At 40.2% G+C, this 14,447-nt stretch overlaps 1 protein-coding gene across 1 annotated transcript in view; it reads right to left on the reverse strand.

Annotated features, from left to right (window-relative positions):
• The window catches only part of TMEM241 (transmembrane protein 241), a 55,078-nt gene that overhangs the window by 17,647 nt on the left and 22,984 nt on the right, over nt 1–14,447 (reverse strand). The window contains exons 11-13 of the mRNA XM_036379136.2: nt 11,057–11,091; nt 9,732–9,801; nt 6,967–7,060 (exon numbers count right to left, since the gene is read on the reverse strand). Coding sequence (XP_036235029.1) covers nt 6,967–7,060; nt 9,732–9,801; nt 11,057–11,091 — 199 coding nt within the window. The remainder of the gene's footprint in view (nt 1–6,966; nt 7,061–9,731; nt 9,802–11,056; nt 11,092–14,447) is intronic.

Genomic DNA, 14,447 nt, shown 5'->3' on the forward strand with positions numbered 1-14,447 from the left:
CTGTTGTTTTGTACTGTCAAGCATATAGAGATGGTTCGTCAAGGCTAGGAATGAAAAAGTATCTTCCAAAGACATACTCCTAGCTCACTGTTCTGCCTTTAGCTTTACATTAAAGAACATGCCAGTACCAAACATACACTTCAAATGGATATCATAATAGATAAAAGGAAACAAATTATTACAGAGCATCTCTTAGGGCTCAAAGTTAATGTCTGCTGAGACTGGATTTATTATATTAAGCAAAGCTGAAAAATTGTTCTGTGATACCACCCCTGAGTCATAAGTTTGTGTGACTATGTCATGCCCAAAAAGCGGTGCAACTGGCTTTTTCAGTGGATACACAATTGCAGCCATTTACACCACCCTCACAATATTAAAATTTTCCATTACCTGGCAATTCAAAATCTCCAACAAGTCTCAGCTGTTCTTACAAGACAGCTTCCTTAAATTGCAACAGCGCCCCAGGGAGCCTGTGTCACTGAGCTTAGTGGCCATGGAGCACACAATGAAGTTGTTATGGAGACTGACGTCTCCCCAGTAATTATATGCTGTAATTAGTGTTGGCTGCTACAATGTAACTATGAAGCTGTCTCCATGGAAACTACCCTAAAACCGGTATTTTTAAGGTTTCAGCAACTAGTCTTTTTTACAGACCCTAACAATGCAATGAAGTTCACACTGATTGCCTTCTCTGCTTGAAGCTCAGCTGAGAAACACATTTTGTTTTCCAAGGTATTTGCATAGTCCCCATGGTGACTCACAGGAATCAACTATATGTAGCAAGAATAAATGTACATATTTCATACAGTGAGGACCAATCAGAAAGCAATAAGGATTTTTACCATTTTTAATTGTCTTTATCCCTGTATGTGTGCACATCCACACGCATGACAGTGCACAAGGTATGTAGATGGAACAAGCTCAGTTCTACTTTTATGAACCCCTTCTTGGAATCCTTGTAAACTTCAGGGTCACAGAATCTTCCTCTCTCAGATTAGAGATGCACTTCTAAGCACACTGTTGTCACAAAGAGCTCCTACCAGTGGAGTCCAGATAGGTCTAGGACACAATTCTCCCTCTCTCACAGGGTTTTGGCTTGCAGCTGCACAGTTTTCCCAGGTTGGATGAGCAGAGATCTTGAGACAGTCTTGCACAAAGTGCAGGATCTTTGCTGCATGAAAACGAGCTGTGTTTATGGAACTTCAACAGGAGTTTATGACATTTTTGCCTAAAGCTTTATGAGGTCCAAGCCAAGAAAGAAATGGGATTTTCAGCCAAGAATCTCACTGTCACTTTTTCCTGAGCCAGCAGCATGCAAAGAAGACACTACTTCAGTCTACAATATAACCAAGTGCACAAGTGCCAGAAAACCAAACACATTCTTGTTCTAGTTATGATATTCATATAAAATTTTTAAACAGGTTTTTAAATTCCAGAATCCTGTTCCATTAAGGCAGAGAAGAGCAAGGGAGAGACATCTACTACAGAAGGTACCCATGGCAGGACTCTTTTATAAATTTCCTGCAAGTAAATAGCCCTCAGCAGAATATTTTCTAGCACTTGCATGCTAAGCAGCAGTGAGAAAGGAATTAAGATGTATACAAATTGAAGCAAATGTTTTGGCAGCAGCTTTAAGATTGCAACAATGTGGAAAAGCATGAATTCATTTTATTTCTCTTGGCTGGTTTGCCCCTAGAATTACAGCAGATAAAATTCTCATGTGACATGCTATATGTGAAGAGAGGTGCAGTGAGCATAACAAGACTAGGAGCCCCAGAAGGCCTGCAGTTGTGGCTCTCCATTTTATGAGAAGCAGAAAAAAGAGAATTTCTGCTTTAATAAAAATATCAGTACTTTTCCAACCATTAAGATGGATATCATCAATTATTTTTGCACTGACATGAAGAAGGATCTAGTCTATCCATTCTCTTCAAGACACCATGGGGAGCAAAGAAGCAAAACCACAGACACGAAATATAAAATCCAAGACTACAGGAGTCATTCTGAATAGCAGGAGGGATTCTGAACAGCCATTATACATTTGGGGAGAAGACTAAACCTGCTGGAGTATAAGTACAGTTGGTACACAGAACCCACAGATAAGAGATGCTTTCAGACACTCCTGCAAAGCTGCTTTCGCAATGTCTGGCAGCCCACATTAAACACAGGATGACCTGGGGCATACACATCTAAAGTTAACAAACAAGGAACCAAAGGAGCTGTCAGAGGATGCTTTTATGTACTAGGGAGCCTCCAACACTGTTCAGATAAATTATAGATTACATAATAGTGCCCGGGATGTTTATATAGAACATGGTTGCATACTCCTGATCCGATGATTCTATATTTCCTTCCAACCCATGCATAGGAAAATCAGTAAACCTCAATGCAACTTAATTTCAGTTATTGAATTTCCTTTCTTCAGGTGAGGAAGGAAGAAAAAGAGAATTCAAAATCCACTGACCTTCCCATTTGTTCTTCCTGTTTATAACAAGCTTCCTCAATAGGTTCTTACTGGAAACAAGCTGAATTCCCTACTACCAGTTTTTTAGGATAACACTTAACACGATATGGGAATACAAATTCATAAGTTACCAGTGTCTTGCTGAATTTTTCCATTCTGTTAATGATTTAAATCATTTCTGCTGCTTAACTTTTAGAGACCCTAACAGGCTTCATCACCAGATATAGATTGGCAACCTTAATCAAAACAAACTCACTGACAGCACTGTTAGAGCTCATTACCATCCTCACCAGATGCTTCTGTCTGTATATATGAGCATCTCCAATTTTTTCTTTCCAGTACATGACCCAGGATACAAGCACAGCTTTCAAATTAAAACAAGAAATCTCAGTACAGCTTCAAATCCTTGCTCTTCCGGGGATTAAATCTGTGCAAGGCTATGACAAAGCATTTTGTATTTCTTGGACTTCTTAAAAACCTTTTTTTTTTTTTTTTTATACAGATCACTTCACTGATTTCTTTTGCATTTCTCAGGAATTTATACAGATATGACTAACACATATACTATTTGCTTTCACAGAAAAAGTGCAGAGAGCATTTGTCACTATAATTATCACACAGGACTTTATACACAGATGAAACCTGTGCTTCATCTGTCTCTGTGCAAAGCAATGCCCTAACATGAGAGCTGCCAGAAATCATTACAGGAAATAATTTAAAAACCTCGTGCATTGATTAAGTTGCCACAGCCAAAGTAAAGATCATAACAACAAGTTACGACCCAGCTCCAGTTTTTAAGTGAATGAAAAATTAGAGGGTAGGGAGGCCAAATATGTGGGCTTCACAAAGAATGTGTCCTTGGATGTGCAAAGCAGAGCCGGTCAGATCCCATGGTTAATTTATTGGAAATGAAGCTGTGACAACGATCTCAGCCCCAGCTCATCAGTCACATAGGTACAAAGCATCCAAATGGAAAACAGATTTTCCGATTCCCTGCACCTCCCTGGAGGCCTGTGCTGCTGTCTGAGGACTGCAGCATTCTCCTTTCTTGGCTCATTTGCAAGATAAACATATTCTGGCCTCAAACGCTGCTCCTTTCCAACTGCTGGTGAAAACTCCAGTCAGTCTGAGAGATTAGGAGGATGATCTAGGGCACTACTCAATCCAAGAAAAATGCTCATGTGGGAACACAAAGCTGTTGTTGTGACCAGAGGTGTTTTTTTTTTTTTCCACTGGATCCCATTCTGCAAGTCCAGATACAAATACTTTCTATCTTTATTCTTTATCCATATTAACTTCCTTCCTTTTCGGTTTTTTTTTTTTTTCAAGGGAGCCAGACACTTAGACTTAAACAGATTTTTACAGTGCTAGTTAAATGCCGCTTTTCTGCACTTACAATGATTTAAGATGTGACTGACACAGCCGTGATACCTGGGCAATGCTGAGCTGGATCAGGACACAGTTAAACCATTTTCAAACACCTGCAGGAAGCAGTATTGATGATCAGACAGATGGAACTCAAATCTTAACTACACAGTACATAAATTTATAGCTCCTTGTAGATACAAGGTTCCTTGGGTTTTTGGGAGCCAGTAGATCAGCCCCTACCCTTAAGGCAAGCTCCAGTTCAGCTGTTGCTTTCTGCCTGTCTGTGTCTGTCTCTGCTTTGATCCCTGTTCTAAAACTGATGTATGGTGCTTCCAAACTTTTCAAGCATTCACTGACTTTTAACCCCAAATCAACTGCATTTCAGCACTTGGAGCAGCAGTTCCTCCATGCTCCTCATGAGTCCTTAGGTGGGTATGGTAGAACCCTAAAATAAGTCACATAGCAAGTTTTAAAACACTAGTGGAAGACTTAGGGAAACTGTTAGTGTTGATAAAATTATTAGTGCTACAGACAGATCTCATGTATTCATTATTATTGCCCTCTTCAAACTCAAGATAAGACATAATTTGAGCACTGGGTTAGAAGCTACAACAGGAAAAGGACTAATTGCTCTGTTACAAAAACCTTCCAAGCAAGATAATTAAACAGTGTACATTAAAAAGCATGCACTTTAAAGGCTAAAGAACAGATTAAATTCTTCCAGTGACAGAGAAACAAGCTTTAAGTTGCTATGAAGGCACATAATTTCATTGACAACAGTGGCTAGAACAAACTTCATATCACTTATGTCTAGAGATGGCCAAATCCCCACAAATCTAGAAACCCTTGAACTCTGGGAAAACTTTGATCCAATCCAGACTTTATGGCTCTGATCCACTTCATCTGGGATGGACCCAAATCTGCTTAAAATATATTTCACAACACATTTTTGTGCATTTTTTTTTCAGTAAGTCATAAATACCACATGTAAAACCATTTACCCTCATTCACAACACCTACTAGCAGAGCCAGCTATTCCAATCTCCAACCCAGAATGTTAAACAAAAAAACAAAACCAAAAAACCAAACAAAAAACAAAAAAAAAGACACAACAACAACAACAACAAAAGACTCAAGAGCAAGTTTTAGATCTTAGACTTTGCTATGAAGCAGTAAGAAGAAAGCTAAAAAATCTGCACACTCAGAATGTTTGGAAGAAATTCAAATTAGTGAGAAACTCTATGTGACTTGGACAGTGGGGAAGAGCTTACAAAGCACAAACCAAGTCATATCAGTCCACTCTTGTTATCCCCACAAAAACCAAACTCATTTGATTACAGTTTCTAAAGAAGCATATTATGCAAATCCAGGGTTTGGGGTGGGGAGGGTGATAATGTAACAGCTTCATTCACTGTAGTAGGAAAGGTGAGATCACAAACCACATCAGAAGGTTGTGGTTTTCAGACGACCTAGATGAAAGTGACTAGACTAAGTAAAATCTAAGCAGGGAAAAGGAGTCTAAGAAGTTCTTTTGACTGCATTCACCACCAATAATTTAAAAACTGAGTTGTTAATAGCTTAAATCAAGTACAGCCAGACCCCAGATCACAGGATAATTCCAGAAGGAATGGACCTCAGGAGCTCAGACTGGGTTACTTAGGTCTTTATCCAGTTGGGTCTTGTAAACCTTCAAAGTCGGAAACAGCACAGCCTTCCTGGGCAACCTGTGCCCTTGCCTGACTTGTATTTGGGGTGAAAAAATTTTCCCTCATACCTAATCTGAACCTCTCTGTTTACTTAACACAACTCTACACAGCACTGTGCATAGCCTGGATCTGTCTTCTGGATGACTTCTCCATAGCTACTGGGTGGCTTCTGCTTCTTAGGTGCTCCCAAAGATGTCCCGCTTCCAGGCTGAACAAGCCTGATCCAGCAGCCACTCCCCAAAATGCAAGTGATCCAGTCCCCTGACTTTCCTGGCAACCCTCTGTCAAACTCATTCCAGTTTATCAATATCTTCCCTGTATTGAGGTGCCTGAAACAAGGCTCCCTAGTCCAGATGTTGACTAACAAGTGCTGAGGAGAAGGTCATGATCACTTCCATGAATTTGCTGTCTATCCTATTATAAGTATAGCCCAGGATATTTTGGGGTTTTTTAGCTGCCAGGGCACACTGCTGAATCATGTCCTTCTCGCTGTCTACCAAAATCCCAGGTCCTTTTCCACAGAGTTTCTTTCCAACTATACAGCCTTCAGGCTCTATATTGCCACCGACTCTTCCTTCCCATGTGCAGGGCTTCACATCTGTCCTTGATGAATTTTCTAGGATTTCTGTTGGCCCATTCCTCCAGTCTGTCCAGATCCCTCTGTAAGGCAACCCTATCCTCCAGTGTTATTGACAGGTCCTCCCAGTTTGGTGTCCCTTGAAAATGTGAGTGCATACTCTTATTTCTCATTCTTCAATAAAGATGTTAAATAGGAAAGGACCCAAGACAGATGCCTGTGCCATTCCACTTGTCACAAGACTCCAGTCAGAGAAGGAATCATTAAGCTCTACCTTCTGAACATGATCCTCCAACCATTTTTTATTCATCTAGTTGTCTGCCCATCCAGACTGTAGTACTCTAATTTTTATATAATAATATTGTGGGACATACCATCAAAAGCCCTGGTAATGTCAAGGCAAATGACATCCTCAGCTCTCTCCTGCCACAAAAACAGTGAGAGTTCTGGTATTGAACTTCAGGGAATTAACTGTAACTGTTGGCACAGGAAAGACACACTGCAAACTGTGTGCAAAAATGGTTGGTGCACACCCTCATAGAAGTATTCTCCAAAACACTTTGGAAAGTATAGGTTTGTATTACTGGGATGCCATAGTCCAAATCCTTAGCTGCAATAATCATCCCAGTTCCATTAGGCTCAGTCTACACACAGCATTTTATCTCAGATAATGATCCTGGGATATTACACACCTGAAATTTGTTGCCACAGCTGTATGTGCAGATTGCACAAACAGGACCAAGGAAGCATCAAGGAGGAATAGCAAGAGAAACTAGAGAGATGCAGAAATTCCTCAGTTCTCCTAGGAGATGCACAGATGCACTGTGTTCCTGTGAGGGTCTTTCTCTTACCTTTGCAAGGAAACTCCAGGCTGCATATTGCCCCGAGGTTGTGCTGCTTTTTAGCTTCACTGTGTGCAACATCAGAAAGAATCCCAACAGTCCACTGCAAAGGATGGGGAAAGCTTGTTAATAAAATCTCTTAACTTCAACTAAACAATCTCTTACAGACATCTTGGTTTTCCTAATGAAGAACTGCAGTGTTAATCCCATTTGGAGAAGGAAAGCTGGTGGACAAGAGGCTTACATTATGTCCAGTACACCTAGTGTTTTGTTCAGTCAGGGACTAGAATCTGAATAAAGTCTGACACTCTTATGGCTGGTGTCTAATGCACTTGCATAATCAGAAAAGTAGAGATTATTGAAAACATGAGGTGAAATATTAACTTCAGGCATTGAAATGGCTCTGAATAACAGCAATGTTAATTTCAGCAGGAACCACACATATTTGGCAACTAACTCACTTCAACCTCCATAGAGCCTTGAACTGAAAAAATAACCACTGGAAAGTTTCTGCCTGAAGCTTTTAAGCTGTTTAAACTTCATGAAGCCAAAATTCCAATTAGGAAGTCAAATACATCTCCACTGTATAACAAATAGATGGCTCAGTAGTGCTGGGAACAGGATACTCCAAAGTTTTCTGCTGACGATTAAGAGAATTTTGATTCTCAAGTCTTATAGGACAGCAGTCCACAGAACTCCTGTAGCCAAGACTACCCTTAAGGAAATTTTGTTCCACATCTCAACAGACTTTATGGAGCTCATGAGGTTTGGCTCTGGATTTTGTTTCACTTGTAACATATATACAACCCACTAATTGTGAACCAGTGGAATGGTGTAATCCAGCAAGCAGGGAACAGAAAGGGACTTCAAAATATGTAAGGCACAAATCACTGTGAGGCATAAGAGATTACAAAGTGCTGTGGGAGCTGCATGGAAAAGGAGATAGGATCAACACAGCAGACAGGTGGTGAAGCAAAAGTGCCTTGGTATTCACAGAGGGTTCTGGATAGAGGTGCCATGTAGCTGGTCCCCTCCCTACAGCAGCAGGAAGGGTAGAAAATGGTGGCTCCTCAGGTCAGAAGTTCTCTGTTGGGCTCCAGTATATCAGCCAAGTGCTGTTCCTGTGCAACACATGTGGCCAAGTTCCAGCTCAGCTGCATGTCCATACAGGCACCAAAGAGCAGAGTAAGATAACTTGTCAGAGTAGAAGGCATTGAGAATTTTTGCATTGAGCCATAACACAAGATCGTTTGGGATGCATGTGAAGTCTGAAGCCAAGGAAGCAGATGCTGATTTGATGACAAAAGATAAGCCTAAACTCAGCAACTTGTTGTAGAGGATGGAGTGCTGAGCAGTAGAGCATTCCACTCTGAGAAATGAATGAGTTCAATGAAACAACATTGCCCATACTTTTTTAAGAGTCCAGTAGCTTATTTCAGATCTTCTGCCCTGCTGTGAAGGGCTTTCAGTCATGAAGATTTGAAGATATTTAGTGCAACTCAAGAGATAAAAAAGTGAAACAGCAAATTATAAGACCTAAAATATTGATGTGACAATTAACAGCAATTTATTTCATTAAATAAATTGAGCACTTTCCACATTACTACTGATGCTTCAGACATTTTTCAGAGGCAGTAGATTTAGCTGCATGAATTGCCCTTACCTTACATTGCATAGGTTTTCCTTCAAATCCCACATATGTACAAAGACACTCGATTATAAAATGTAGGAGAGCAACTGAGATGTTTGTTTCTCCATCTAACCATTCCTTTCCCTTTCCTGTAGTGTACAGTGCTACCTACTACACATGTACTGAAGGTGGGCCAATGGAAACAGAAGTGGGAAGCTACCACAGAGGTAAATGAAGTGAATGAGAAGAATATCTGGGCTAGACTGATATCCATTAGAGCCTGCAGTTAGACCTCACCTTCAAGAAAAATAGATTTCACCTACCTACAGAATACCTAATTGCGAGTTACTTGTAGTGTGGATAGACCACACTTGGAAAAACATAACAAAAACCTATATACATTAGAAATTATTTAACAGTCATTCCCAATATACCCTTTCAACAGGAAATCCAGATACAAGTCAGAAAATGCCTTTCAAGAAATATTTTTGCCATTAGTTAGAATGAAAATATCTTTTTCCCCCTCTTAAAAAAAATACTTTAATTTGGTAAAAGACTGGGGGGGAAAGACAGGAATTAAAAAAAATTAAGATCTATGGGAAACATATTTATGTTTTCCTGTGAGAATTATGCCAATATGCAGTGAACTTTTGCTACTGAAAATAATGGAATGCTTGTTAAAGCTTTTCCCTTTTACCCAAAACAGCATTCTGCCAAATCACAAGATGTACAGGCAAATAAATCCATGTACACCCATATACTGCTGAAGACTAATACTTAGTAATTGCTGCAAACAGCAAGTTTGGGTTAATCTGACTTCAGAAGCATTTGAGAGATGCTACGTATCAAAGCTTTGCTATATTGGGTAAACATTATTTTACTGGTGAATGGGAACTCTCCCAGTCCAAGTGCACTCACTCAAGGATACACGTACTTTTAGCACATTTGAATCTCAGGCCATCAAATGCATATCCACAGACATGCAAAGGTTTATTCTTTGCAATTCTACTGGCTTATGGCAGCAGAAACTAGTATAAATAAGGCTTTACATGCTACAAAGTTTTTAACTGAGAGTATAGGCTGGAAGTCAATTGAACCTCCTATTTTGAAAATATTTACATGACCTGTTATATAGAGAGGTTACCTGGCACAGCAGCTGCTATGAAACCTGTAGAAGTACAGGAATGGAAAATCCAAGGCACTGAAGAGATCACCTGAGACAAAGCAATACACTCAGTAGGTGGGAAAAAAAATTACCCACTGTTACAAGCAATGCAACAGCAATTACATGAACATTACTAGTTTAACATTCCTTTGAGCCTTTACAGCTGGCTGGCTTTTCATTTATGATGCTTTCCACATTTCTGGCGTGTTTAATGATTTCTCTCTGACCTTGCTTCTAGCCAGTTCTTGCCTTTGGTTGAAAAAGGGAAAAGGGACACCTAAGAGTATTTATTCTTTTCCAGTGTTCAGAAGGAACAAGTTGCAGCAGTTGCCAGTGGACAGACATGTATCATATCCACTTCTTTTACTGTGCAGCATGTGATAGCTTCTACTGAAACAACAGAAAACACAGACATATGGTGGCTGCTTCCCCCTCTGGCATTTGAACTCTGAAACACAGAGCATGTTGAGAGGTTCAAAGAGTTCTGCTAGGTCTAAGTAGAGCTCTTGAGTACTTGCATTTCCAGGAACCTGGGCTTGGGTGCTCTTGGTGGCAATTCCAGGAGTTCTCTGGCCTTCAGGCTCTACAGAGTTACATGAAGCTCCATCTTTCACTTTTTGAAATGCAGAACTGTTTCACTTAACATGTATGTCTATCCTGGTGGGGGTTTCCTATATACACAATCTGCACCACCAGGAAAAAGGGAGAATTTATGTTTCTTTAAATGCTTCCTTCTTTGTGTTTCTGGCTGAACAAATGTAAGCAACAGATGATCACCTTTACCCTCCTAATTATGAACACACCAGAAGGTAGGAATATTATCCACCACAAAATTTCTCAGTTTTTACCACCTGATGGGCTGCTACTTCAAATCCTGCTATGGGCCCAAGGAATGGGGTCCTTGTTAGGAAAGCAAAAAAATAAAAACTCTGCATAGCACTGGGCACTGCACTGCAGGAACTAGCACTGCAGAGAAGGAAACTCAGTTTTACAGGGACTGCTGGGACACTGCTCTGAAGAGGACATGGTGGCTTAGGGAATCCTTGTTCTTACCATGCACCACCTCAAAAACTGTTCTTTGTTGTCAGTCCCATACTGCTTGTTTGCATGGGACAGCTAAGAATGGTATTGGGAAATATCATGTAACTTACACCAGTTATATACCCTTCTCTCCTCTTCCTACATGATAACATATTATTGGTCATATTCAGGGCTAAAATCCTAAGGGTTCAGTTGCTAAAAACATGCACAGAAAGCAAAAGCAACATGGAAACCTAAGAAAGGAAGAACTCAGTTGACTTTACCTGCTGGATGGGATGCAGAGGCCAACAGCACCACACTGAAAAAAAAAAAATATATTTGGATACTACAGAATTTTATGACATGGGCTGAAGACTATAAATTGACAGCTTTGTGTTTTTTGTGTTTGTTTTTCCATGGTGAAACTTATTCCAGTTAAGTAGAATAACTGAGACATAAATACCAATTAAAAGAAAACACAAGTTGATTGGAAAGGAATGTCTGGGGTCACCTAATAAAATTTCTGACCTGAAGTAGGACTATCACAAATATTTGATGATGCCCTCTGGTTCTGTCTAAAAAAGGCATGTCTCAGAAACCTACTAGCACAGAGATTCCCCACCTCTCTGGGTAACTTTCCCAGGGGCACTCTACCCTCCCAGCAAAGAAGTTTTTCCTGCTGTCCCATTTTTAAACCACCAAAGTTGCAATGTATGGTTGTTGCTCCATATTATGCTTATTATTGCATGTACAAGTTTAAAAACACATGAAAATAAAACCAAGTACCAGCCCAAATTATTCACACTTTCCAGATACAAGTGAACAAGAAAACCAGCTGTGACCACTTCTTTATCTGAATTATTATCACTTAGGTTTTCTGAGGTCTTTCAAAGACCTCACCTTTTTGCATTTTTAGTATAGGTTGTACAGAGCCTTTTTTAGTGTTACAGATTCTTCTTGTAAATTTCTCTTCTTCTTTTTTTGCACATTTTTCATTCAAAATCGCTTCTAAGGTTAGAGGGCTAGAAAAACAGTCTGGGGTGCTGTGAGATGGGATAAGCATGCATGTCTGTAGAGCTACAGCTTCTTCCAGTTACCAACAACATACATCCATGACAAGCTGTAAGGACAAGTGGGAGAAGAAGGAAATAGTATCTCAAGAGTTTGCTTCTTGGTAAGCAGCAAGCACTGCACTTACAGAGGTAAAAAGACATTAATTGATGTTATGAATGCTCAAGCGTTCCAGGCCAACTCCCTTTCCCAGTGTTAACACAGCTACCATTTCCAAACCTGTTCACTCACAGCTGGTCCCAGCTCTCTACCGGACCAAGCTTCCATGCTTGGTGACCTGCCCTTGGCAAGCTTTGGTTGACCCCAGCATCAGTCACAGAATCACCTGCAGCAAAAGGAACTGCAAAGAGCATGGAAATCCCATGGCCAAGGAAGCCCTGGGGGAAAGCTTGTCACTGAAATCAGCTGTGGAACACAATAGGCTGAAGGAGGAAGGGGTTTATGAGGGACAGACAGGCAGGTATTTTAGGCTTCACACTTTATAAGTCTTTGAAAGGCATCAGATGGTACAGTATGTTCACATTCTCAATATTAATACATGGTTTTAAAAGATGTTATTGCCACAAAGGCATTAAACAAGGCAAAGCAGATCACTTACAATAGGTAATTTGCCCTACCCTCCTCCCCACACATGGATGCTCTCCCTGTATAGGGATGCCAAGAGTAATTCACAATAAACAGCCTCAGTTCCTTGGTTTCCTGGTAAAGAGAGAAAAGGAAGCAAAGGTCTACTGCTTTTGACTGAATAACAGAGAAAATAGGAGACTGACAGGAAAAGTGGAACTGTATCAACAGTGGTGAGAGGTAGGGCTAAACCATGCTTCTCCACTTACTTTTTGAATTATTACATTTTAAACAAAAACCCACTGAGATTGGGAAATAGTCAGAGAGAAACTTCCTTCTGCAACCAAGAGGAATTGATAACCCTAACAGACATCCCAGGTTTTGGTCCAAACAAAATAACAGGAGAAAACAAAACCTTCATTGTGAAGTGCAGGGCAGGTTAAGGCAAATGGATTAGATGGCATTACAGCTGCTCTGTAGCCATGCTCTGAATGAAGCATCTGTAAAAAAGACACGATGATGCTGTAAAACCAGATTAGGGATTCAGAGGTTTCTAGCAGGACAGCCTGGATGGATATGAGGCTGCAGCAAAAACAAATTCCATGTGCTGGATTTTTCTGCTCCTCTCTTTTTCCCCCCCTGTACTAAATACTGAGGGCTGGGTCACTCGTGGTTTCCTTTCTGAAAAAAAGAGGTTTTGTCAGCAAGAAAAGCAATTTATGCCTGCAAAGCTGCTCTCACGTATTGCAGAAAATCTACTGCAGCATTTTTAATTCACAAAAGTGACAGATTAGCAGCTCTTCCAGAAGCCAGATGTAGTTTTGCTGCATAGAGTAGAGCCTTTACCTCATAACTTTGCCATTTATTCACCATTTGAAATTTTCCTGTATCTGTTTTCTCCTCACCAATGGCTGCCAGGCCATCTAGGCATGCCTTTATGAACAAATTTCAGACAGAGATGGTATTGGGATGCATTGAAACTTTCTTGCAGGTTCTTCACAAGAAGTAAAGTACCTCTACCTGCCTCAGCATAGGAGAAAGCCCCAAGAGGAGCTACAACTTGCTTCTAAGACATTTATGTCTCCCTCAACATGCCAGGCAGGCATTACTGCTCCTCCTCTCATGCTACCCCTCACTAGCTAAGGGGGAGAAATCTGGCTCCCCTTTGATAAAAAGTGGGGGAACAGAAAGGAATAAAAGAAAATATAAGATTATGAGAAAAAAAACCACGGTGAAGTAGAACACTAAAGCAGAAGTCAGAGTACAGAGAAATACAATACTGCAGTTGAAGAAAGGGGGTGGGATCAAGAGGATTGGAGGATTAGAGACAGGATCTTGGAAGTACATTGACCCTCTTCTCTTCCTCCCTGCCCCAGATGCTTAAACACAAGGGAGAGAGATGAACTGGATGGGGCTGGGCACTGAGAAGCAACATTACCCCTCCCTTCTCTGCATAGCACAGCTCTGCTTTCCCTCCTACACTTGTTCCTGGCCTGGCTCCCTCTTCAAAACCATTGAATAATCATGTTGGAAGTGATGAAGTGAGAAGAATGCCAGATTTCAACATCAGCAAATATTTCTTCAGATCTGTTTGATTCTGGAAAGTTCCCATTCATATACATTTACTTAGGGTGTTCTTTTCTTTCAAACTGTTCCAGATTTCAGAATAAGAACTAGTGCATGGTGTGTAAGGACAGCATATGTTAGGAGACTGCTCATTTCAGCTGCACTTCTGGAAGCATCCAACACAGCCTTCTCTTTTATATATATATAAATTTATTTATTTATTTATTTATTTATTTATTTATTTATTTATTTATTTATTTTTGCTCTAACATATTGTATATTCTAACAGTATTCTATCCAGTAATTTGTGGCAGATCTTTTAATCTGTTTCATGCAGGCAGTCTCTACACTCAGTAGAGTACAACTGTGCTTTCATACTGAACTGAGAAATACTTTGAACATAATAACATGAACATTTTTAACATAATGAACACTTTGAACATAATCCTACGTATTTTTCCTATGTATTAGGAA

The sequence above is a fragment of the Molothrus ater genome, chromosome 1 (genome assembly GCF_012460135.2).
Source record: "Molothrus ater isolate BHLD 08-10-18 breed brown headed cowbird chromosome 1, BPBGC_Mater_1.1, whole genome shotgun sequence".
NCBI lineage: Eukaryota > Metazoa > Chordata > Aves > Passeriformes > Icteridae > Molothrus > Molothrus ater.